Below are 25,611 nucleotides of genomic sequence, written 5' to 3'. Positions count from 1 at the left end.
GAACCTATAGGAGCCCAAGGCAGGGCAGGGGCTATGAGGGGCTGGAAGGAGAGACAGTGAGCTCAGAAAACCTGGGCTTTCCTTTGACCTTTCCCCACATACGTCCTAAGGAGAATGATCTCTCATTATAGACTAACATGCATAAGATTCAAACAAAGAGTTACCCTTCATTTGGGTCCAAGGAAAAGGGGAGTCTGTTCACTATCGTTCTCTGTTTATAAGGTCAGGGCTCCCTGACATGCAAATCGTTCACTAAGCATTAGGTTAAAATTCCACCCTTGAGCACTGAAGACTATCCGTTCTCTTCTGACAGGACTGTGGGTCTCTTGGGAAAGCACCGCTGCAGTCTAAAGATGCCATTGCTATGGGTTCTCCTGTGCCTGGTGACAGTTCCCCAAGGCGAGGGTCTGAGACATCAATGGGGAATCTATAGGGATGATTGTGACTGCGAGTGACTGAAAGAGAACAATTATCTTCATTTACAGGCCTCCTCTCCCAAGTGCAGCTTCAGGACTCAGGCCAAGGACTGGTGAAACCCTCCCAGAAGCTGTCCCCCACGTGTACTGTCTCTGGTTTCTCCATCACAAGCAGTGATTACAGCTGGAACTCGATCCGCCAGAACCTTGGGGAAGGGCTGCAGTGGATGGAAGAGATATATTACAATGGTGGTACATATTATAACCCGTCCTTCCCAAGCCGACTCTCCATCACCAGAGACACATCGAAGAACCAGTTCTCCCTGCAGCTGAGCTCCCTGACTACTGAGGACATGGCCTTGTATTACTGTGCAAGGCGCACAGTGAGGTGAAGCCAGTATGAGCCCCAAACACAAACCTCCCCTGCAGGGAAGACATTGAGCAGCAGGGGGCGCGCAGGACCCACTGAGCACAGACACACAGCCCTAGACAGGCACAGATGGATGACAGGGATTTCCTGTTGGAACTAAGGCTTCCTTTCATGTGTCTCTGACGCCCCAAGGACAGGTTATAATAATAATAATAATAATAATCTTCTTCTTCTTCTTCTTCTTCTCTCCTCCTCCTCCTCCTCCTTCTCCTCCTCTAAATTTTCTCCTCGCTGCAGACTTTGAAGGAGGGACTAACATTCTCTGCTTGCAAAACAAATTAATTTGATTCTGAGCCTTCATGATCATCCTATCTGACCTGTTTCCTTCTTGAGAAACAGAGTATCACAGCATTTTCATCCTGTTACTCAAAATCTGATGACAATGAAATACAGGCAGGTACAGATTCATGCGTGTAATGCATGGTTTTAACAGTCCTGAGCTCATTGCTCTACTGCAGCCCAGGGTCAGGTGTCTCACAAGGTGTCTCTCTGCATCGCTCCCTCTGCACTGTGGGTCGTGATTGACTATTCTTCTCTGAGAAAATAATTTCGGTGACTCTGGGGCCTAAACTTGTGATATTTCCTTAGTGATGCAGCAAGCATCACCATTGGCTCCCTTGATGCAGAAACAAGGGTTCTAGGCACAGAAGGGTCCCTGACACTGGGAACAGGTGAATTGAATGACCTGCCTGGTCGGTGGAGTCATTCGTCAGGTCATTCACCGGAGTCACGATGAAGGGAACTCACAGTTGAAGGACAGCTTTGATTCCAAAAAACAGCAATTGTGTCCCAAGTGGATGAAATCAGAATGCTCTTTAGAATTGAGAACAGGGAAGATTTCACACACATTTTGCACATGTGTTCAGGAGGACCACTCTGTGTAGAGTGTCAGCAAGATGGAGAAATACCCTGAATTAGATGCGCACCCAGAGTGGCTGCAAAAAGGGTCTCAAAGTTAGGATCAAGAGGGGATGGTTCAAACTTACAAGTTTATGTATTTGTTCTATAGTATACACAGCCATTATCCGCAAAACTGACTCAAAAGCACTTAACAACTTGTCTGATGAAGTGAGGTGCAGAAAATTTGAGTTTAATTTTGGTCAGCCAGTTGTAATTACCAAAAAGATATATATTATTCTAGTTTTAAAAATTCAGAAACTGTTAAAATTATAACATTTAAAATTAAATAAATATATCATTCCTAATTAATTTACAATTACATGGCTATTAAACAATCCGGGGAAAGAGTAATAAATAAATAATAAATGATATATACAAATAAAGATCATGTAAATATCCACTTTCCCAGGTAGTGTAGTGGATTTTACATTTGGTATGCTAATGGCTAGGTTGGCAGTTGAAAACCACTAGCCAGCCCAAAGGAGAAAGTTGAGACTCTAAAACAATTTACAAGTACTGGAAATCATACAATCCAAATCCATGGAGGGGAAAGTATGAGAGCTTGAATTGTGACATTCTGGTGTGCAGAAGACTGTGGCGACAGTGGAAGCTCAAAATCCACTTACAGGAGCTACACAGGGAATAAGCTTCTTGTGATTTCCCTCTAATCATACTTGAAAAATGGGAATAACCTGGTGATCAGAGTATTGTCTATAGAAGATTAAAATGATAAATCTGACTTGAATGGTTAAAAACGTATCATTTGATATCGTTTTTTGATATAATCTGTGCTTGTCTGGTTTTTAATATTTCTCTGTGTTTTTTCCATATAGAAGTTATTGTTTTATTTTGTCATTGTTGGTAGCCTTTTTGACTCCTTGTTATGTCTCTATGTTTTTCAATTTATGAAAGCATAATGGGTGAAACTACAGAGCCAATAACTAGAATAAGGGTTCCTGGGTCTATGGCATGGTAGGTGGGGAATAAAGGGGAATTGATATAAAGGAGTTCAGGAAGGCAGGAAATACTTTGAAATTGATTGTGATAGTGATTGTTCAACACTGCTTGATATGATTGAACTATAGAGTGGTATGATGAATGGATTAGGTCCTAATAAAATCTTTTAAAAATGTTAAGAGATCTTAATTCTTGAATAAATGTTTTAAAATATTTTTATTCCAATACTTTAAAATAATTTTTATAACATTATGTTGTACATGAAAAAAGAAATCTAACATTGATATATTATATTACATATTTCATAATAAAATTTTCAATTGAAAAAAGATTTACAGGGTCTTAATCTCTTAGGAGCAGTTATACTATGTCCTAGAGGGTTACTATGGCTAAGAATTCATTTGGTTTTTGTTGGTTATGAATATCGAATTTCTTAATTTGTAACCTATTTTTGGTAGTTATCTCCATTAGTTTGTTTTCTATGTAATCTGTGTTTTGTTTGATCATTTTTAATAACCTTATCAGGAACTGCTATATTTTGCCATTATCCTGGCAGCCATCGAATTTACGATTTGTTTTTATTTTAATTATGTTATATTTTTCTGTGACATCATTTATTATATTATTTATAATATCTTTATTAACTTATTAAGGGTTTTCATTTCAGTTCAGTTCATATATGTATTTTATGGTTTGTGTTTCAATTTAAAAGGTAGATTTATAAGAATAAACTTATTATTCCTTCCAGTTGTATTTTCCCTTCTTTTGTAGTGTAAGGTCGTCCCAACAGCAAATTTCTGTTAAACCAATGTCTGAGATCACCAGCAAAAGCAAAGCTTACACACAGACATTGGATGCAGCAGCAGTTTGCTCACACAAGGAAGAACAGAGCCGGCTCATCATCAGGAGTGGGCACCGTCCCCACAACCAGCGGTTTCACTCTGGGACCTGGGCAGGGATGGTGGTTTGCACACATCAATTCTTTGTGCTGCAGTTGAGGAACTGTACTCTCTTCATCAGAGCAGGTCTTCTCTCAGCACCCATTAAGGGCAACCAGCGATATCTTGCAGTTCTTCTCTGGCACCTTGCAGGGAAGAGTTGGAAGCAACATGTGAGGAAGATCATGGCTGGTCGTCTATCGGCATCTAGCAAGGCAGATCAGAGCAGGTCTTCTGTCAGCATCGTGCAAGGCTGATGGAAGCATCTTGAAAGGAAGATCAGGGCAGGTCTTCTCGCTGCACCTGTTAATGGCAACAAGGGATATCTTGCAAGGCACACAAGAGCAGTTCTTCTCTGGTAACTTGCAGGGAAGAGCTGGAGCAACTTGCGAGCAATATCATGACTGGTCATCTATTGGTATCTTGCAAGGCAGATCAGGGAAGATCATAGTAGGCCTTCTTTGAGCACCGTTAAGATATATGAAAGACATCTTGAAAGACAGCTTAGAGCAGGTTCTCCTGGCATCTTGCAAGGAAGATTAGCGGCCTGTTACTAGGATCACCATAGTAGGTCTTCTCTCACCATCATGTATGGCGGAGTGAAAGCATCATTCAAGGAAGATGTGGCCAGGTCTTCTCCCAGCATCTCGAAAGAGAGTTCACAGGAAGTTCCCCGAGCATCTTGCAAGGAAGATTAGCGACATCTTATTAGGAGCACCATATTAGATCTTCTGTCACCATCTTGCATGGCAGATCGACTGGATTTTTCAAGGAAGATCTGGGCAGGTTTTCCTCCATCATCTTGATAGATAGATCAGCAATTTTGCAAGGCAGATCAGAGCAGGTCTTCTATCAGCATTTTGCAGGGAAGATCAGTGGCGTTTTCAAGGAAGGGTACATCACAGTGATCCCATCTCACAAGTAAGATCCTATCATCTCTGAGTTAGGGAGTGGTACGGGGAATAATTTTCAGAGAGGGTACTGTGCGTAATAGCTTTGCAGGTCATCTCATGCAGCAGCTGCTTCTAGGTCTATATTATTGGCATGTTGTGCCTACCACCGGATTATGCTCTGTCTTTTGCACCACCTGAGTTTCTGTGTATGCCTGCCGGTTAGGGCCCTGCATGGTCATCAGTCATCTGTCTTACTCAGGTTTACACAACACACACACACTCACACAGGAGTTAACATTTAGACTTGCACAGCAAGAAAATCACAAGTGTCTTTAAATAACATTCTTCAATGTAAAAATCTGATTATAAAATTAATAATGAAAGAAAATCCTGAAACGTGAGAAATGAAACAAGGCCCAGAATTATTACAGCCTAGGAGGAGGTGAATTTGTTAGCCATTGAGTAGCCTGAGGTGGTTGACAGCCAGTGCAGCTCTTATGAGCAGCTCCAATTTGAGAAACATTTGTAAATTGGCACATCAGAAGGTTCCACAGTGTTTGCCTGACCTAGGCCACTGGTTGACTCACTTCCAAGGTGTTTGGTAAATCCTACGCTACACAGAGACTCTTGTATGATGTGCTAGCACACTCACACACTCTCACACACACAGACTCACAGCAGTCATCATTTGCGCACACCCAACAAGAACATCTGTCAGTATCTTTAAAATACATTATTCTGTATATAAACCCAATGTTAAAATTTAACAGTTACAAAAATCAGATAACGGATTTCAGCAATGAAAGATGGACTCATACTATCCCGCAATAAGATGAGTTGAAGTTTTTAACCAGAGAGGAGCCAAGTCTGGTCGACCGCATGCCGACCTCCTTATGAGCAGGGTGAGTTTGACAAACATGCGTATATAAGCACATGAGAAGTCACCCCAGTGTTTGCCTGGCCTAGACCACTGGTGACAGACTGTCGGGGTGTTTGGTAAAACCCATGCTACGCAAGCAGCCGTATATGATGTGCAAGCACACACAGACACACACACACACACACATTCAGGGCCACCCAAACATGTCTCTCTAAGGGTGTAGCATTCTGCGTATGCCATAAAAGTCCCATTTTTCCTACAAATCTTTTGAAGCAAACACAAGATGAGAAAAAAGTGTTGTGAACCCTATGCCTACCTATCCAAATTTTTCCAGAGAGGAGGAGGAAGAATTATTTCACCCACATATGCGACTCCTGATGGCTGAACTGTGTTCAGACCTTTTGAAGGCAGAGAGGGATGTGCATATATGGACGTCTCCGTCAGGTTTCCCTCAGCATCTTACAAGGATGATCAGTAGTCACATCCAAGGGAGATCAGACCAGACCTGCTATCTTGCCAAGCAGATCAGTGATGTCTTGCAAGGTTGATTGGCACAGGTCTTCTATCAGCATCTTCTATGGAGACTCTGCAATATCTTGGTAGGTAGATTAGACCAGGTCTCCTCCCAGCATCTTGCAAGGAATATCTGGCACGTCTTGGCAAGAAAGACGAGAGAAGCTCTCCTATCAGCATCTTCCAAGGAAGATCAGCAGCATTTTGCAAGGAAGACCAGAGCAGGTCTTCTATATGGCAAACATGATGATCCACATGTGCAAGGAAGATCCGAGCACGTCTTCCATCACCATCTTGCAAGGCAGATCACGTCGTCCATCACCATCTTGCAAGGCAGACCTGTTGCAAGAAGATCGCAACAGGTCCTATCTCGGCACGATTTAAGGAAGACGGGGGATATTTTGCGTGGAATATCACACCACGTCATCTATCAGCGTGTTCCAAGGAAGATCGGCGACATCTTGCAGGGCAGGTCAGAACAGGTCTTCTGTCAGCGTCTTGCAAGGCAGATCAAAAAAAATCTTGCCAGAAAGATCAGGGCGGGTCTTCCCTCAGCACCTCGAAAGGAAGGCCAGGGGTTACTTGCAAGGAAGATCAGAGCAGATCTTGTATCAGCATCTTGCAAGGAAGATCAGCAATATCTTGCATGGCAGATCAGAAGGCCAGGCACATCTTGCAAGGAAGATCAGAAAGATGTTGCATGACAGATCAGAAGCCCAGGCATATCTTGCAAGGAAGATCAGAGCAAGTGTTGTATCCGCCTCTTGGTAAGAAGATCGGTAAAATCTGGCGTGGCAGATCAGAGCAGGTCTTCTGTCAGCATCTTGCAAGACAGGTCAACAAAATCTTGCCAGGAAGATCAGAGCGGGTTTTCCCTCAGCATCTCTAAAGGAAGTCCAGGGATAACTTGCATGGAAGATCAGAGCAAGTCTTGTCTCAGCACCTGTTAAGGGCGGCTAGAGATATCTTGCCAGGCAGTTCACAGCAGTTTTTTATGGGCAACCTGCAGGGAAGAGCTGCAGCAACTTGGGAGGAATATCATGTCTGGTCTTCTATCAGCATCTTGCAGGGCAGATCAGGGAAGATCAGAGTAGGCCTTCTACAAGCACCCTTAAGAAATATGAAGGTCATCTTGAAAGACAATTAAGAGCAGCTTCTTCCGGCATCTTGCAAGGGAGATCATGGCAAGTCTTCTATCAGTATCTTGCAAGGCAGATCAGGGAAGATCAGAGTAGGACTTCTTTCAGCACCATTAAGAAATATGAAAGACATCTCGAAAGAGATTTCAGAGGAAGTTCTCCCAGCATCTTGCAAGGAAGATTAGCGACCTCTTACTAGGAACACCATATTAGGTCTTTTGTCACTATCCTGCATGGCAGATCGACGGCATCTTTCAAGGAAGATCTGGGCAGGTCTTCTCCCAGCATCTTGTTAGATAGATCAGCAGTTTTGCAAGGCAGATCAGAGCAGGTCTTCTAACAGCATTTTGCAGGGAAGATCAGTGGTGTTTTTAAGGAAGGGCACATCAGATTGATCCCATCTCACAAGGAAGATCCTATCATCTGTGGGTTAGGGAGTGGTGCTGCAAACATTTTCCAGAAAGGGTACTGTGTGAAGTAGCTTTGCAGGTCATCTCATGCAGCAGCTGGTTCTAGGACTGTATTATCAGCACGTTGTGCCTACCATCAGATTTGGCTTTGTTTTTTGTTGTGTTTTTTTTACCACCTGTATTTCTATGTCTGCCTGTCGGTACGGCCCTGCCTGGTCGTCAGTCATCTGTCTCACTCAGGATTACAGCATACAATCACACACACACACACACACACCAGTTAACATTTGGAATTTCACGGCAAGATAATCGGCCAATTTCTTTAAATAACATTCTTCAACATAAAAATCTGATTTTATAATTAATAATTAAAGAAAATCCTGAGACATGTGAGATATGAAACCGACCCAGAATTATTGCACAGCAGGAGGAGGTGAATTTGTTAGCCATTGAGTAGCCTGAGTTGTTTGACAGCCTGCACTGCTCCTAGGAGCAGCACCAATTTGATAAAGACATGTAAATTGGCATATCAGAAGGTACCACAGTGTTTGCCTGACCTAGACTGACTTCCAAGGTGTTTGGTAAATCCTACGCTACACAAAGACTCTTTTGTGATGTGCAATCCCACGCACACACTCACACAAACACACACATACACACGCACAGGAGTCAACATTGCGTACATCCAACAGGAACATCCAGCAGGATCTTTAAAAAACATTATTCTGCATATAAACCCGATGTTAAAATTAATAATTAAAAAATCATGAAACTTTTGAACAATGAAAGAGCACCCATAATATTCCGCAGTAAGAAGAGGTGAACTTTTTCACCAGAGAGGAGCCAGAGCAGGTCGACAGCATGCAGAACTCCTTATGAGCAGGGTGAGTTTGACAAACATATGTAAATAAGCACATGAGAATGTACCACATTGGTTGCATGACCTACACCACTGGTTGACAGACTCTTGAGGTGTTTGCTAAAACCCATGCTACGCAAACAACCCTGTATGATGTGCAAGCACACACACACATTAAGGGCCCCCCCACACATGTCTCTCTAAGGGCGTAGCATTCTGCTTATGCCAGGGTCTTGTTGTGCAATATTGAAATATTGATAAAAGTCCTATTTTTCCCACAAACCTTTTGAAGCAAACCTAAAAGAGTAAAAGGAGAAGTGAACCCTATCCATACATACCCAAAATTTTCCAGAGAGTAGGAGCGATAATTTTTCACCCACCTGTAGGCCTTCTGAAGCCTGAACTGGGCTCAGACACGTTGAAGAAGGAGATGCATGCGCACTTGGGAACATCTCCCTCAGGTTGCCCTCAGCATCTTACAAGGATGATCAGTAGCCACATCCAAGGGAGATCAGAGCAGGTCTGCTATCTTGCCACGCATATCATTGATGTCTTGCAAGGTTGATTAGTGCAGGTCTTCTATCAGCATCTTCTATGGAGAAACTGCAATATCTTGGTAGGTAGATTAGACCAGGTCTCCTCCCAGCATCTTGCAAGGAATATCAGTCACATTTGGCCAGGAAGACCAGGGAAGCTCTCCTATCAGCATTTTCCAAGGAAGATCAGCAGCATTTTGCAAGCAAGGCCAGCACAGGTCTTCTATATGGCAAACATGATGATCCACATCTGCAAGGAAGATCCGAGCACGTCTTCCATCACCTTCTTGCAAGGCAGATCAGAAGCGTGTTGCAAGAAGATTGGAACAAGTCTTATCTCAGCACGATTTAAGGAAGACGAGGGATATTTTGCATGGACTATCAAACCAGGTTATCTCTCAGCATCTTCCAATGAAGATCGACGACATCTTGCAAGGCAAGTCAGAGCAGGTCTTCTGTCAGCATCTTACAAAGCAGATCAGCAAAATCTTGCCAGAAAGATCAGAGCGGGTCTTTCCTCAGCACAACTAAAGCAAGATTATGGATTCCTTGCGAGGAAGATCAGAGCAGGTCTTGTATCAGCATCTTGCAAGGAAAATCAGCAATATCTTGCATCGTAAATCAGAAGGCCAGGCACATCTTGCAAGGAAGTTCAGCAAAATGATGCATGAAAAATCAGAATCCCAGGCATATCTTGCAAGGAAGGTCCAAGCAAGTATTGCATCAGCATCTTGGTAAGAAATCTGCAAAATGTTGCATGGCAGATATTACTAGGTTTTCTATCAGCATCTAGCAAGGCAGATATGAAGCATCCTGAAAGGAAGATCAGAGCAGGTCTTCTCTCAGCACCTGTTAAGGAAGACCAGGGATATCTTCCAAGGAAGATCAGCGCAAACTTGCAAGGCAGAACAGAGCAGGTTGGTTCTGGCAACTTGCAGGGAACAGCTGCAACATTTTGCATGGTAAATCATGGCAGATCTTCTATCAGCATCTTGCAAGGCAGATCAGGGAATATCAGAATGGGCCCTCTCTCATCATCATTAAGAGATATCAGCGACATCTTGAAAAAGTGATCACAGTAGGTTCTTCCAGCATTTTGCAAAGAAGATTAGCGACCTGTTATGGAACACCATAGTAGGTCTTTTTTTACCATCTTGAGTGCCAGATTGATGACGTATTTCAAGCCAGATCTGGGCAGGTCTTCTCCCACCATCTTGATAGATAGATCTGCAAAATTTTGCAAGGCAGATCAGAGCATGTCTTCTATCAGAATTTTGCAGGGAAATCAGTGGCGTTTTCAGGGAAGGGCACATCAGATTGATCCCACTCACAAAATAGATCCTCCCCTCTGTGCATTGGGAGTCGTGCTGGGAACAATTTTCTGGAAGAGTACTGCGCGAAAAAGCTTTCCAGGTCATCTCATGCAGCAGCTGCTTCTAGGTCTATATTATTGGCATGTTGTGCCTACCACCGGATTATGCTGTTTTTTCTTTGGACCATCTGAGTTTGTGTGTCTGCCTGTCAGTTATGCCCTGCCTGGCCATGACTCCTCTGTCTCAGGTTTAGACCAGACACACATACACACACACCCACACACCCACACGGGTCAATATTTGGACTTGCACGACCCGTTAATTGGCCAGTATTTTTAAATAACATTCTTCAAAATAAAAATCTGATTTTAAAAATAATTTTAAAATTAATGATCTTTCAACAAAGATCAGAGCGGGTCTCCTCACAGCATTTTCCAAGGAATATCTTCCACATCTTTGTAAGAATGACCAGAGCAGGTCTTCTAATAGCTTCTTTGAAGAAGATCAGCAGCATCTTGCATGAAATATCATTGCAGGTCTTCTATATTGCAAAGCAGATCAGCGACATCTTGGCAAGGAAGACCAGAGCAGGTCTTCTATCAGCACCCTTTAAGGAAGACCAGCGATATCTTGTAAGGAAGATCATTGCAGGTCTCAATCAATTTCTTGCAAGGAAGTTCAGCAAAATCTTGCAAGGTAGAGCAGAACAGGTCTCCTCTCACAATTTGCAAGGAAGACCAGCAACATCTTGCCAGGAAGATCAGAGCAGTCCTCTATCAGCATCTTCCAAAAAAGATCCGTGAAGCTCAGACCAGGTCTTCTATCAGCACCTTTTAAAAAGAGTATCAGCGACATATTGTAAGACAGATAAGAGAATGTTTTCCCACCATCTTGCAAGGAAACTTAATAACATCTTGCAAGAAATACTTTTGTCAGGTCTTCTGTCACAATCTTACAAGTCAGATAATCGATATCTTTCAAGGAAGATCTGGGCAGGTTTCCCCCCTGCATCTTGTAATTAAGATCAACATCTTGCAAGGCAGATCAGAGCAGGTCTCTGTCAGCATTTTGCAAGGAAGACAATGGCCTATAAAGAATTGGGTATTTGAAGACCAAATTAACAATTTGAATGATTACATCAAAGATTTTATAGCAGTGTGTAGTATAAACACTTTCTTAGTATAACCAATTCATTAAGCTAGAGTGACATGATAACTGCAACATTTCATTTCAACATTACAATTTTGAGGATGTCCACGGATTTTCCAGTATTTCCTCCATTTTCATATAGGCTAACTATGAGTCAGTGCTGAGGGTATGTAGGATTCTGGACCAATTCCATATCTCTTAACAACATGAACAGCCTAAAACACCTTGTCAATAACAGACATTTTATGATTCATAAATAGAATTCATGAATTATATAAAAAATTATTCTCACCACCAGAATGCAAATCTTCCTACACAATTCTTAGTATGTTAGACGCCTCTATTCTAATGTGAAAATACTATGACGGTCTCTTATTTAGCTCTATGTTATCTCCCTGGGCTTGTAGTTGAACCACACTTATGTCACACCTTGTAGTCATCTCAGCAACACCAACAACAGCATTCTAAAAGAAATGCCTTTTCCTTAAATGTCAGAGAATTTTACTAGAAAGTGAAACAAAACAAATACAAATGCAAACCCAAGAAGCTTAAAAGGAAGAATTTACCATAATTTTAAAAATTCTTTAAATCCTCCAAAATAAATACAACACAAGGTGTCAATTTCCCTCTTGAATAAATGTGAAATTAAACTTGGAACCCCCAATAACACAAAGAGTTACAATGTTTAGCAGCTAACTGAGAAGATGGTTCCTTTCTCCTCAGAGACACTTTAACAGATAGATCTGGTGACTGACTTTTGAAAAAAAATAACCTTTGAAAACACTATGAGGCACAATTCTCAGACAAACATGGGCCACTGTAAACTAAACACAACCAAATATCAAATGTTCTTGAACAGCTCTGGAAACTTAGAATATGAAGACTGTCTTTAACAAGCAAAAGATGTCCTGTGAGTTTGTCACTAGAACAACCAGGGGCAGCGAGATGAAGAGCCAGGACTCCACCATGACTTTCACTGTCTCCCTCTATCTCCAGGCAACAGCTGCCATGAACAACAGTGGGAAAATTCTATGGACAGCCGCTCCAGAGGGGCAATGGATGAAGCCTCATGTTGCAACATAACTCTGGATGGGAAGCTCCAAGATGCTGAGTGGGTCCCTATGCTCATTCTGACGAATCTTCTCCAAAAGGAATCCTGACCCATGAAGGGTAAGCTGCATCTGGTCAGACCTTAGGGAAGGCCAAGTGGGTGGGTGACCTCCATTCTCTGAAATCTTCGCCCCCGCACCTTTAGTCACTGACTGTTATTGAATCAGTGCTTCCCCATGAGTGTCAGAGACTGTGCCCTTTACTAAAGAAGCAAGCCTCACTTTTAATCCCATCCCGCCACCATTACACCGTGTCAGAAATGTTTAGAAAAAAATTCTAGTCACACTACTCACCTTTTCAATTCACAGTTGTAGAGGCTTTCAAGGCTCAGATATCATTCTGGACCACTCTCTTGACTCAAGTAGGTGAGTACCAGAGGAATCCAAGATGGGAACGTGGGACGGTAGGCTGCTTCCTCCCAGGCTATGCAGAAGGGTGAATCCAAGTTATGTAGGAAATATGGCAAGATGCTGTCTCAAGTCTGGAGATGCACAAGTATGGTGAGGCCCTGGACCTGGCCAAATCTGCACAGCTTACAGAGAGAATCCACTTACATTTATACTGGGGGAAACCACACCCACCAGGATAGCACCTCCCACTTCTGGCTGCTGACAGAAAATCTCTTCATGGATGTGATGGCATTACTTGTCACCTAGGCTGACATTATCGTAACCGTTAACCTTCTGAGAATGCTGGCCAAGCAAGCCGATAAAGAACCTAACCCATTACAAAAAACCGACTGTTCCATAAACCCAAGTGATTTCAATAACATTGAAGAACGTGAAAGGGAAGAGGGATGGGCAATACCCTTCCAAAAATGGCATCCAACCAGATGTGTTCAGTGTTGAGCTCTGAAGAAGAGTCCAGCACATTTTCTTAGTTTTTAAGTGTGTTTTGAAGGAATCATCACTAATTGGGGGGTTTTCCGTTTAAAGTGTATTTTCTTATAAATTAGGTGGGTAGAATTCTGTGGCTTATGTTACGTAGCCTATCAGCCATAGGATAAGCCTCTCTTATTCTGTTGCTTCTGGGGCAAGTTCCTTGTCTGCTTGGACTATCTGTGGGATTAACTTGCTTTAGATAGCACTGTGTATGTGTATGTGTGCTTCAACATTACCTTGGATCTAGGAGGTTCACTGTGTAGGGACTGCTGGTCCACAGAAGAACTCTGATCCAGGTCTCCTTTCTTGCTGTAGTCAGGTCCTACATCTCTCTTTTCAATTCTCTATAATGCTTTCAGAGATGAAAGGCTGTGCTGCTATACCTCAGGATAATCCCTTTACCTTTATCTCAGAAAGCTTATGAAGGGAGTAAAGGATTTACCAAACAGCCTGAATCCCTTTACCATGGAATGTCTTCACACATGATACCATCACAACTGATCCATCAGAGTTTCATTTTATATCATCAACATAAAATAAATCAAGCCCAGTAACACTGTGTCCATTTCCCCTCATAGCCAATCATTGGACAGACTAGAATTGCTCCCTAGTTCCCTCAATGCTGTCCATAATAGGATCCCCAAACTACTGGCCCTATTGCATGTCCTACTATCAGGAAAACAGAAAAATCACCCACATCCCTGCAGGCAACTGAAAATGTTTTCATTATATACCATAATCCAGAATAAGAGTAAAAATATTCTCACTGCCATTGCATCAGAGCAGACTAATAACTATTTAGGACAAGGTAGAACTGCCCCTGTGAGTTTTTATGACTGTAATTCTTTCTGGGATTAGAAAAACCACATATTTCTCCTATAAAGTACACGTGGACCATTCCATTTCCACTCAAGAGGAAGTATCAGGTACTTTGATAAAAACTAAAATATTTCTTTATGGGAGCAAACTTCTCACCTTTCTCAATTGGAAACTTGGTGAGTTTGAAGCCACCATCTCTTGATTAATAGACCCACTGAGCATACTACTCGACCAGACTCTAAAACTGACATCATTACGTAATTACTACACTACAAAGAATTATGACCCCAGAAAGTTGATACAGATAATGAACCTCTGCATATAATTAAGATATTTAAACACAATGAGGGCCCCGAATAGGTACTGAGCTTTAAAAGAGATAGAGAGTGAGCAGTACATACCAATCTGTTTGCCCTGTGTATATTGAATACAGCAAGTAAATCCATATCTTCAAAATTCAATATAGATTACACCCAGTTCACCCCAAAAGTAGACTTGTATGCTTTCTGTTACACATGCTCATTATGAAAGAAATAAATACAACACTTGTAAGGGTTTCACAAACAGAAAGTCATTCTCTTCCCATTGGGGTGGGTAGAAAGTTACATTTTATGTGACTGGACCAATACATAGCATAATGAGAATTTTAGAACATATTGGGATTGTCAATGATTACATCTTGCTTGCATGCACAATAAGTGCCCATGGAAGCAGAAGTCAAGAGATCAAGTGAACCATGACAGTAGATAAATCTGCTTCAAAAGACATCTTGAAAGTGTTGAAAAGCACCCCGCCCCTTCTGCCAGATGCCCCTCCCCTTGCGCCGGCCGCCCCTCCCCCAGCGCCAACTGTAACTTTCGCTCCCTTCAGCGCTGTCCTCTTGGAGCTCCGAGCTGCCCGAAGCCAGCGCAGCCACCGCCCTCTCGCCACCGTCATGATCATCTACCGGGACCTCATCAGCCGAGATGAGCTGTTCTCTGACGTGTACAAGATCTGGGAGATCACGGGCGGGCTGTGTCTGGAAGTGGAGGGCACCATGGTCCGCAGGGCCCAAGGCCACATCTATGACGCGCTCATCGGCGGCAACGCATCCGCCGAAGGCCCCGAGGGCTACGGGCCCGAGCACAAGGTGGTCACCGACGTGGACATCGTCATGAACCATCACTTGCAGGAGACCAGCTTCACCAAGGAGGCCTACAAGAGGTACATCAAGGACTACATGAAATCCCTCAAAGGCAAGCTGGAGGAGCGGAAGCCGGAACGCATGAAGCCCTTTATGACCGGGGCTGCCGAGCAGATCAAGCACATCCTCGCCAATTTCAAGAAATACCAGTTCTTTCAGGGCGAGAACACGATTCCCGACAGCATGGTGGCCCTGCTGGACTACCGCGAGGGCGGCGGGACCCCGTACATGATCTTCTTCAAGGACGGCTTAGAGATGGAGAAGTGCTGACAGTGGGCAACGCACGACCGACCGCCCGACGGCCCCTCCTCCTAGCTGTCTGCGGTCCGCCCACAGGACACCAGGACCGAGACAAACGGAACTGATGCCATCATGAGCTCTGCGTGGACTTGTGACCTTGACTTGGAGCGGTGACCTTGATTTTTTGGAGCAGAGGCTTTTTTTTTAAAGAAAAAAACACAAAAAATGTCGTGTAGGTTGTCTAAAAATAAAATGCATTTAAACAAAACTAAAATAAAGAGTTGGAAATGCAACAAAAAAAAAAGTGTTGAAAAGCAAAGATGTTACCTTGAGGATTTTAAAGTATGCCTGCAGAAGCCTTGGAATTTTCTGATTCTTTCTTTTTCCTCAAACCATTTTGAGAACTAATCCAGATATCACATCATTCAATAGTTGTATCTTGTCATGCAAATGACTATCAGTTTCAAACATTTTCTTTTGGCTTATATTTCTTTTTTGTTTGTTTGTTTTTGCTTAAATTTCTTGATAGCAACTCCTCATTATCTCCCACCAGGAACCCTTAATGTAGCTATAGTTTCTATAGAGTCACCCACACTGGGTTCTATATACCAAATATGTATAGAAAGATCCATAACAGACTCAGAAGGCTGCCAACAATAACAACAACAGTAAAGAAATAAACTCAATTTGGAAACCAAAACCAGAAAGTATTAAAAAACAAGATTAAGGTGAAAGTGTATCAATAGGGAGATCAAATAACAAGTTTTTAACTTTCAAGTCAGATTTTTTATTTCAATCTGCTATAATCATCTCTCTAATACTCTGTCTGATAACCAGGTTATTCCCATCCCTTATTTATGGTCAGAGAGAAATCACCAGAAGCTTATTCCTTGTGTAGAACCCGCAAATGTATTTGGCCTTCAAATGTCATCCACAGCCTTCTCAAAATCAGAGTTAAAAAATTAAACTCTGATACAATTCTCTCCTTAGATTTGAATGTGACTATTGGCAATCCTTTGATCAGCATGTTGGTGTTCTTCTCCATGTGGACTTAGTTGACGTTACACTGAGATGACAGCTTGTTTAAAAACAAAGCTTAAGACCCCAGACACCATTCTTTCTGAGAGCAAGATACCATCTCATTTCTTCACCACACTTTGCTGTAGCACCCACACCTGTGGTTCCTTCAAAAGGGCACATACTGATCAGGGCAATGTCATAAGAACTAATTGTTCTTAGATTGAGCTAGGGTTAAGTGTGACCCCCACATCCACCCCTAACTCTGTGTTTTCTATTCACCTCTTCTCACCTTCCAGATTTTTTTTTACTTTAATGCAGATAACTTTATCAATCATCCCCTTGGAGCATATGATTCTTCTGCTTGTAGTGTCATTGATTTAGGGCATGTAATATATTTAAAACACAATTGAGAAAAGGAAATTAAAGAAGTGTGCAGACAGTATTTTCAATTTCCTGTGACCAAGGAATGTGAAAGTTATACATTCTTCAGTGCATAGAAAGGAAGACTGAAGAAGAATCAAAGTGTTAGAATATAGTAATGGCAGAAAACATTGACAGCACCATGGACTGCCGAAAGTGAAGACAAATCATTCTCAAGGACCAACACCTTGAGTTTCCGGGTAAGGCCATTTGTTATGAGAACTTAGTGCTTATTCTGCTCCCTCATTCCTTGTGTACTTTGAGAAAGTGCATACAAGCTTACTAACACATGTCCTAGCTAACAGATAAAATAAAAGACCGTGCAGGGCATCCATCAGGGTGACATCCAACCAGAGGTGTTAGTCCTTTACTGGATAAAGGGTTGGTATTCCAACCTACATTTGTGACATGGTTTATCACATAAGCTCACCCTGGTGGACTTATACAAATGGAAGACAATATCCATAATATATAAGAAAAATTAACACCCTTCTATTGGCTCTATATTCACTCACATCTCCCATGTACGACTGAGAAGATCTCTTCTCTAGGACTTCCAATGCGCTAAATCTCAATGGTAGCAGTCTCATCTTCTTTGCTAGAGTAATTTGGGATCACAGACCAACAAATAAGCCTTCACACAACAAGGGCTTCAAATTTACAAGGTAGCATGATTGCCAATCTACTGAGTATCATGGCCTGACCAAGCTGACACAGAGAAGACGCACCTCAGGGAAATGAGATTTGCATCAGGGAAAGCATGCCAGAGACCAACTGCAAAGGCAGTGAAGGCAAAAAGATAGAGGGTGAACAAGACCTCAGAATTATGACACCCTGATTATGGTGAGTAAGGCATGGTGAATGTGCTCTGGAATGTCATTCAAACAATGCAAAGCAGACCTGTGTTCAAGCGCTGTCTTTCTGTTTGGAGCCCAGAGTATAACTGTTGATACGACCCCACACAGACCCCTCTCATGGAGTTCATTCAGCACCCTAGGTAGCTGCCCCTTTCATGGTTTCTCAGGCTGTAAACGTATCATTGTCCTTCCCAGTGAAGTAACTGGTAGGAGTAGCACACAGACCATGTCCTTAGCTATCAAACGTTTCTGTCAAAGCACCACTAGGGCTAAATTCCCTACTCCACTGGGGTTAACAAAGAAGCATCATGATATAGCTGCCCAAGCACTGAGATGCACTGTGCAACCAGTGACACAACAATAAGGCATCACTGGTGGGAAAGATATGCAAAGCTAAGCTTCAAACATGGTGATATGGGAAATATAAAGAGGGTAACCAGTACATCCTCTCTGGATACCCATTTCTACTGAGTAGAGAAAATCTTCACAGATTCTGAATAGACATAGGAATACACTCATGCCAAATGTAGGACAACAACCAGAGATATAAATACCAGATGTGGTGCATATACATACATATATACACATATATATATATATTATAAAGCTACTTAAGTATGGAAGTTTATTATTGTTGTGGCATATTACTTCAAATATAGGTAGTATGCAGGGTTGAGGGCTGTGTTGAGGTCATGTGGTGCTGGATCTTTGAGTTAGAGGAGAATAACAGATAACTAAATATTGTTGAGCAGAGATGAAGAAATCTTAATAGATGAGTAGATACAGAGAATAGGATATATTAGCACAAGGGTAGGGTTTAAGCGATGTTATAATCATAAGTGGTCTTCTGACTAAGTATAATGTTTTTTTTATAAATTAGAAAAGGGAATTTCAAGAGGTATTCTAGTACTTGATTGTTTATGTGAAAGGGTGTCACTGAGAAAATGAGGGGTGTGTCTTGAGGTAGTGGTGAATGTGGTATAGATAGAGTATATCTAGTAAGTAATCTAAAAGATTAACATATCAATTCCCTATATAGTACATGAAGAGCGCAACAGATCAATGTTACTGTGTTTATAAGAAAGCGACCCCCTTTTTTTTGGGGGGGGGGGCGACACTGTTTAGCAGCTTTAAGCGTCAGTGTCACATGGGACATAGTGGAGAGGCATTGGGTTTCTGTGTCACACCAAATAGCCATCATCAATGCAGGGGTCCCAGAAAGGAAATGGAGGTCCAGTAGGAATGGAGGCTTGAGGTTTTAGTGGTGGGGAAGGGGCGCTTCTAATCAGGGGGAGGTCATTAAGAGGTAAATGGCAGCACTGGTTAGTTGCCAAGTTGAAGGATTTGCTGTTATATGAAGTTCTGGGTTATCTGGGCGGGGTGGGAGATTAAAGTTTTTTAAAAAGAGAATAAAAATAATATACGTTATAGTTATATTCTGACTGAGATTGGTTGAGTTTGCTAAAAGAGTCTTTCAGGCAGCCATGTTTTCCCCTGAAATTCAATCATTTGAAAAGAGTTCTGAGTGGAGAATTTCCTCATCAAAAATATGAATTTAAACGTATGTCTTTTATCTCAGATAAATAAACTTCTTAACCTGATATTTTTGAACTAAGAGAAATGAGCAAATGTCAATAAATTACACACATACACAAAAACCTATACCTGGCATTCACCAGAACATAAAATGACTAAATGAAAAATATACAAATATCAGGAAACTCCCTGAATAAAAAAGATCTGTGATTTGTCCTTCAGGAGACTGGACCTTAATATTTTGAAAGTTTAGGTTGGAGAAACCCCAGGTGATAAAATGGCACCCTCCTCATTAAAAAATAAACTCAATTAACCATGAACTAAGTGGAAGTGAAGATACAAAAATGTTGGGCCGAGATCAGACCTAATAAATTGAAAACAAAATGAAGTCAGGATCTTGAAGGAGGAGTCAAGATTCCTGAGTATGCCCAGTTGGATAAGAAATCTTTCATTCCATTGGGGCTCCACTCAAGTTCCCCCTCAATGCAAGAGTATTTTGTTCTATTAAACTGGCATTTCATGATGCTCACCTTCCTGGCATAATCGCCAAAGACAAAGTTGGTGCATAAGCAAATGTGGTGAAGAAAGCTGAGGGTGCCTGATTATCAAAAGATATAGGGTCTGGGGTCTTAAAGGCTTGAAGGTAAAAAAGTGGCCATCTAGCTCAGAAGCAACAAAGCCTACATGGAAGGAGCACACCAGCCTGTGTGGTCCTGAGGTGTCAAAGGGATCAGGTATCAGGTATCCTCAGAACAAACAATCATATCATTGTGAATAAGGGGCTGTGCTGTGCGTAGTGGCGACCCAAAGTCCATCTGCAGGCAATTGGAGATTCCCTTACAGAAGGGCCGCAGGAATGAGATGAGCCAGTAAGGTTTCAATGTAGCAAAAATGAAACATACAACTTCCTTCTAGTTCCTAAATGCTTTCTACCCCGCAACTATCCTGATCCCAATTCTACCTTACAAATCTGGCTAGACAAAAGGATGTACACTGGTACAGTTCGGTACTGGAAACACAGGGAATCCAGGGTGGATGATACCTTCAGGACCAGTGCTACGAGTGGCAATACTGGGAGGGTGGAGGGAGGAAGGGGTGGAAAGGGAGAACCGATTGCAAGGATCTATATATAACCTCCTCCATGGGGGACAGACAACAGAAAAGTGGGTGAAAGGAGACGTTGGACAGTGTAAGATATGACAAAATAATTTTTAAATTATCGAGGGTTCAAGAGGGTGGGGGGAGTGGAGGTGGGGGAGATGAACTGATGCCAGTGGCTTAAGTGGAGAAAAAATGTTTTGAGAATGATGAGGGCAATGCATGTACAGATGTGCTTTACGCGATTGATATATGTATGGGTTGTGATAAGAGTTGTATGATAAAATGATTAAAAACAAAACAAAAGAAATCTTTCATTCCAATTATCCAGTATTAGTCACTGTGATTACTGTTTGGGCATAAAAAGACTTAAACTGGTGCAAAGAAGATAAAAATTACTTTAGACATGGTAGTCAAGTGAAATATACAAGGCTGATTACTGTGACCCACTGGCTCAGAAGCACATGTCCAAGTCTGTTTTTTACCAGTAACAGTGCATTGGACATGCTATCAATCAGTAACCATGTTTTCTAGGATTAGCAGCCACATCATTTACATGGATCATGAAAAGTCATATTTTCTTCTTGGGAAAACAAAAGAAAACTCTTGTGTCCTAGATTGAGACCAGGCTGTCTGTGGGGTCTTTGACACCTTAAAGCATGTTGGACTTTGTTCTAGTTGATTGCTATAGACAAATTCATCACCTCAACATATATGGTGTTTTTGTACAGTGATTCACCTCCAGAATGCCCTTTCCTGGTACCACTAACAAAAATAGTACTTTGAGTTCATCCAGAAAGTAGCCTGTGTGATTCCAGCAGAAACTACATTGAAACACTACTAATTGGATCACAGAATTTCACAGTTACTTAAAAACGAGTTGATATTAACTTGTTATAAATACACATACCATATGACAGCTAGATCCCCACAAGTATTTATTCATATAAAAGTATATATGTTCAGAAAATAGTGGTACAGGATTATTAATATATTCTTTAATAAAATTTTAGAAAATAGTGTATAAAACATTACCAAATTCCTATATATTGGTGAGGTCATAAAAATATTTGTATATAAATAAAATTAATGATCCATAAAATTTATGTTGCATCTATAGAAGTCAGCAGATGAGAAAATTGAGCGCACACACTACTAAAGAGTTATAAAGCTTTGTCATAATTCCTAATGCTTCTCTGCAATATGGGTTTTTCATATGTACAGTGAAGTTTTTGGATTCACTAAATCTGTTACTACATTCCTTACATTCCTAAATCTGTTACTATGTTCCTTACATTCATAAGTCTTCCCTTTACTTTGAGTTGTTATATGGTTAATGAGGTGTGAGTATTGAATAAATTAGTTCCTACATTCATTACTGTAATAATGTCTTCTCTCCACTATGAATTCTCATATGCTGATTGAGTTCTGAGGAATTATTAAAGGCATTTCCACATTCCTTACACTCATAAAACCTCTGCCCACTGTGAATACTCATATGTATTTTGAGGTTTGTGGATTGAGTAAATGTTCTCTTGTATTCCTTACACTCATAAGGCCTCTCCCCACTGTGAATTCTCATATGTTGTGTAAAGCTAGCAGATCTAGTAAAAGTTTTTTCTCAGTCTTTACGTTTATAAGGCCTACTTCCAGTGTAAACTCGCATATGTCTAGTATGACCTGAGGCTCTAAGAAAAGCTTTGCCACATTCCTCTGCTGTGAGTTTTCAAATGTTGAATGACACATGTGTCTTGAGTAAAAGCCTTCCCACAGTGCTTGCATTCATGAGATTGAGCTCCATTGAAAATTTCAATATCATCCGTGAGTGTTGACAGATCTCCATGGAGTTTTCTATATTATTTATTGTCACCTTTGCTTTCTTTTAGAAATTCTATTGTAATGTTCATATTGTTTTTTCCATTTTTGTTAAACTTGTCAGCATTGAACTGAGTATGAAATTGCTTGTTATGCTGTAGTGAAGGTAAATGCTTGAATGATTTTCCATCCCAAAGATGTTCCATGGGATATAAGTGTTCTGGTCTTTTTAATTCAGGAAGAATTCCAATTTGACTGGAGAGCTCATGAATAGTATTTACTTCATATATTCTAGAGGATATCAAGGGCAAATACTTTCTACTAAAACAAGCAGGTAAAAAGAAGGTTTTTACCATTTTATTATGCCCATAGATAGTAAACATACACAATTTATCTCAATTATCTAACAAATCATAAATTTAAATATCAGATACAATCATAATGGTTGGTGAGTTAATAAAATATGGAGAAATTATATAAGTGGGCATATGAGAAATATATTTAAATATTTAAAAGTAATTCACAGGGATTAAAACTATATATCTGCAATAAATATTTTAAGTGTACTATTAAAATAAATGTTGACACTTTATATTGAGTGCCATTTCTTTAGTCATAATTTTGGTAATTGAATTAATATATGTATAGGTTATACATTTGTATATGCAACCATATTTGTAATGCATATGCTTTTATATTATATTCTAATAGATATATGGATAGAGATATAGGCTGTAATTTAGTCATTCTACTCATTGTGACGCTATAAGGTAGATAGGAATATTAATTTTTATCAGAACAATAATATCGTATTTCTCATAATGTGTGGCCGATGTGTTAGAACCACTCTCCTTTCAGTTAGCAATGAAATGCTTAATATCATGCACCACAAGCCTTATGTTTCTGTGACTGCATATGCATATATACAAACATACATTTATTTTCATCTACAATAACATGAGATGGAATTAAATGTTTTCTGGAATAATTTCTATTTTTTCATGGATTTTGGTTTGTTGATGTACCAACTATGTCTCAAAATTCACTTTGAGTGGATTATGACTCAGTTCAACACTTCAGGTGCATGTAAAAATTTACCCGTAGTTTTCTGAGATGATAGCTTTTCAATGCAGTACAAGGCCTTAGGTTTCTCCCTTGGAACAGGTGGTGGTTTAGAACTGCCAAACTTGTGGTTAGCAGGCAATATTCAAAGAGCAATTGGCAATTAAACACATCTTAGAAGTTTATCACTAACAATAATGTGTACAGTTTCTAATTAGAAGATCAAATTAAAAACTACGGGACACAATGCAGATGTAACACTAATGATGAAAAGTGACTTTTTTTTTTCCTTCACCACTACACCAGGTGAATTAGGTGTTGGCTACTAAGTCATAGTGCTGGTGAAAAGAACGTTGAACACCAACTTAATATGAGGTGATCTATATGTGTAGACGGTGTGTTGATTATGCACAGATATTTATTTTATATCATTTATATCTTTACATATTTATATATATAAACAACATATTCCTACATGTACATGTAAAGACAGGGTATTATAAGATGATAAGACAATTTTGGCTCTGAGCGGCTTATCTGTAAGTATTAAAGAAGGAGATCACCAAAGGATTGATTCTTTAGAGACACTGGCAGGTTCTGAATTGCCTCATTTTGCTATTAGATGAGTACTTAATCATCTACTCTACATGTACTTAAAATGTCAAAATGCTCGCTTCGGTCTCTTTCCTCATACATGTACTTAAATAACATAATATATCCTTCCAACTCAAATCTGGAGCATTGCTCTCTCTCAAATAAATTACACTCACCTCAAAAGTGGGTTCTTGTTATCTTGCTTTACACTTCCAAGAAACTTACAGATTTTTTGTAATATGGAGGTACTTGTATCATTTTTCAAGAATCTTACCATTACATTTTCAGTGGTTAGTTTTTTCTTAATCATTAACATATGAGAAGCAGAACCAATTATGCATATTGAAGTTCACAGTAGGAAACAAAAAGAACAGCATTATACACAGACAAGAAGTAGCTATGAGACAAGAAATACTTTGTCGTGTAAATATTTTTTGATGTTTTAACCATGTTCAAAGAGAAATTAGCAATTAAGCATCCTTGAAGATTAACAACAACAGTAACATATGTAGTTCATAATTAGAAGAGCAAATTAAAAAGCTATGGTGCACAGGGCAGATGTAACACTAAAGATGAATGTGGTTTTCTTTTCTTTCATGAACACAGGTGTTGTAGTAATGTCTAAAATTAATGAAAATGCAAGGGCAGGCATTTGTGCAGAATGTTCTTGGGCAATTGAGACTTTTACTTACAAATTTATCAAGTAAAATTTCTTCCATAAAGAGTTGGTCAATGCTTTCGTGACACAATGATCCTGAATGAATTTTCTGCCCTCTCCCATGACATTTCTCTTACTACTCTGAGAGAACAAAATAGATTTTACCAGCATACTGCTCCTGACAGAAAAAAAAAGTCCTATTAACATTTCCCTGAAGCTGTTTCAATACTTTGATTTTTCAAGATTTCAAAAAGTATGCAGGTGTGAATAATTTGCAAAATAAATTACTTTTTCCCTTTCAAACATTTAATAAATGCACTAATACTATGGTTACATAGGTGGTACACATTGTGTGGTAACTGGAACATCAGAAATTTGATATTGACATCCTGGTCTGTGGGTGAAAAATGAGATTTTGGATATTTTTAACTGCATGGGGCTCTTCTTCTGTCACTGTATCAGAGAATGTTCCATTATGAGTCGGTGTTTACCAGTGGCTTATATTCCAGAAGTGGAACACTTCTTCCTTACTACAAGTCTGCTCAGTTGGGAAGTTGCACAGTTGCACAGATACCTGTTTAGCATGGGTAATACTGCTAGTATTTGAAATACTTGTGTAGCTTCCATAATAAAATCATGGAAGTTTAATATTGTGCAAAACTGACAGAGTAGTGGCAGACTGTAATATGTAGAGATTTGTGATCATGGGAAACTTTGGATATAATCAGAACTGAGATAAAATTAACTTTATTGTCATATTTAACCAGGTATCCCTATCCCTTATCCCAGTGATGGAGGCAACAATCACCTGTATTTGGTAAATAATGCATTAATTTGAAATAAGCTATTCATACCTACTATCACTAAGTTCTTGAAGGTCTCCACCATCACATCTCTGTAGAGTTGCTTCTGAGAAACACCCAGCAGTGCCCATCCTTCAGTGGTAAAATCCACGGCCTCACCCTCACCAGTCACTGAGTCCAAA

The 25,611-nt window shown here is 40.4% G+C and overlaps 1 protein-coding gene across 1 annotated transcript; it reads left to right on the top strand.

Annotated features, from left to right (window-relative positions):
- The first annotated feature begins 15,077 nt into the window (after window positions 1-15,077).
- On the top strand, window positions 15,078-15,596 carry LOC142436518 (translationally-controlled tumor protein-like). Its single transcript, XM_075540118.1, has one exon. The coding sequence runs from the start codon at window positions 15,078-15,080 to the stop codon at window positions 15,594-15,596; it is 519 nt and encodes a 172-aa protein (XP_075396233.1).
- The last annotated feature ends 10,015 nt before the right edge of the window (window positions 15,597-25,611 follow it).

Source organism: Tenrec ecaudatus, unplaced genomic scaffold, assembly GCF_050624435.1.
Source record: "Tenrec ecaudatus isolate mTenEca1 unplaced genomic scaffold, mTenEca1.hap1 Scaffold_3790, whole genome shotgun sequence".
Taxonomy (NCBI): domain Eukaryota; kingdom Metazoa; phylum Chordata; class Mammalia; order Afrosoricida; family Tenrecidae; genus Tenrec; species Tenrec ecaudatus.
The sequence above is the reverse complement of the archived record's forward strand: the minus strand, read 5'-3'. Positions and strand labels throughout refer to the sequence as shown.

Coding starts and splice junctions, on each gene's coding strand:
- LOC142436518 (XM_075540118.1), top strand. CDS start 15,078: ATGATCATCTACCGGGACCTCATCAGCCGAGATGAGCTGTTCTCTGAC.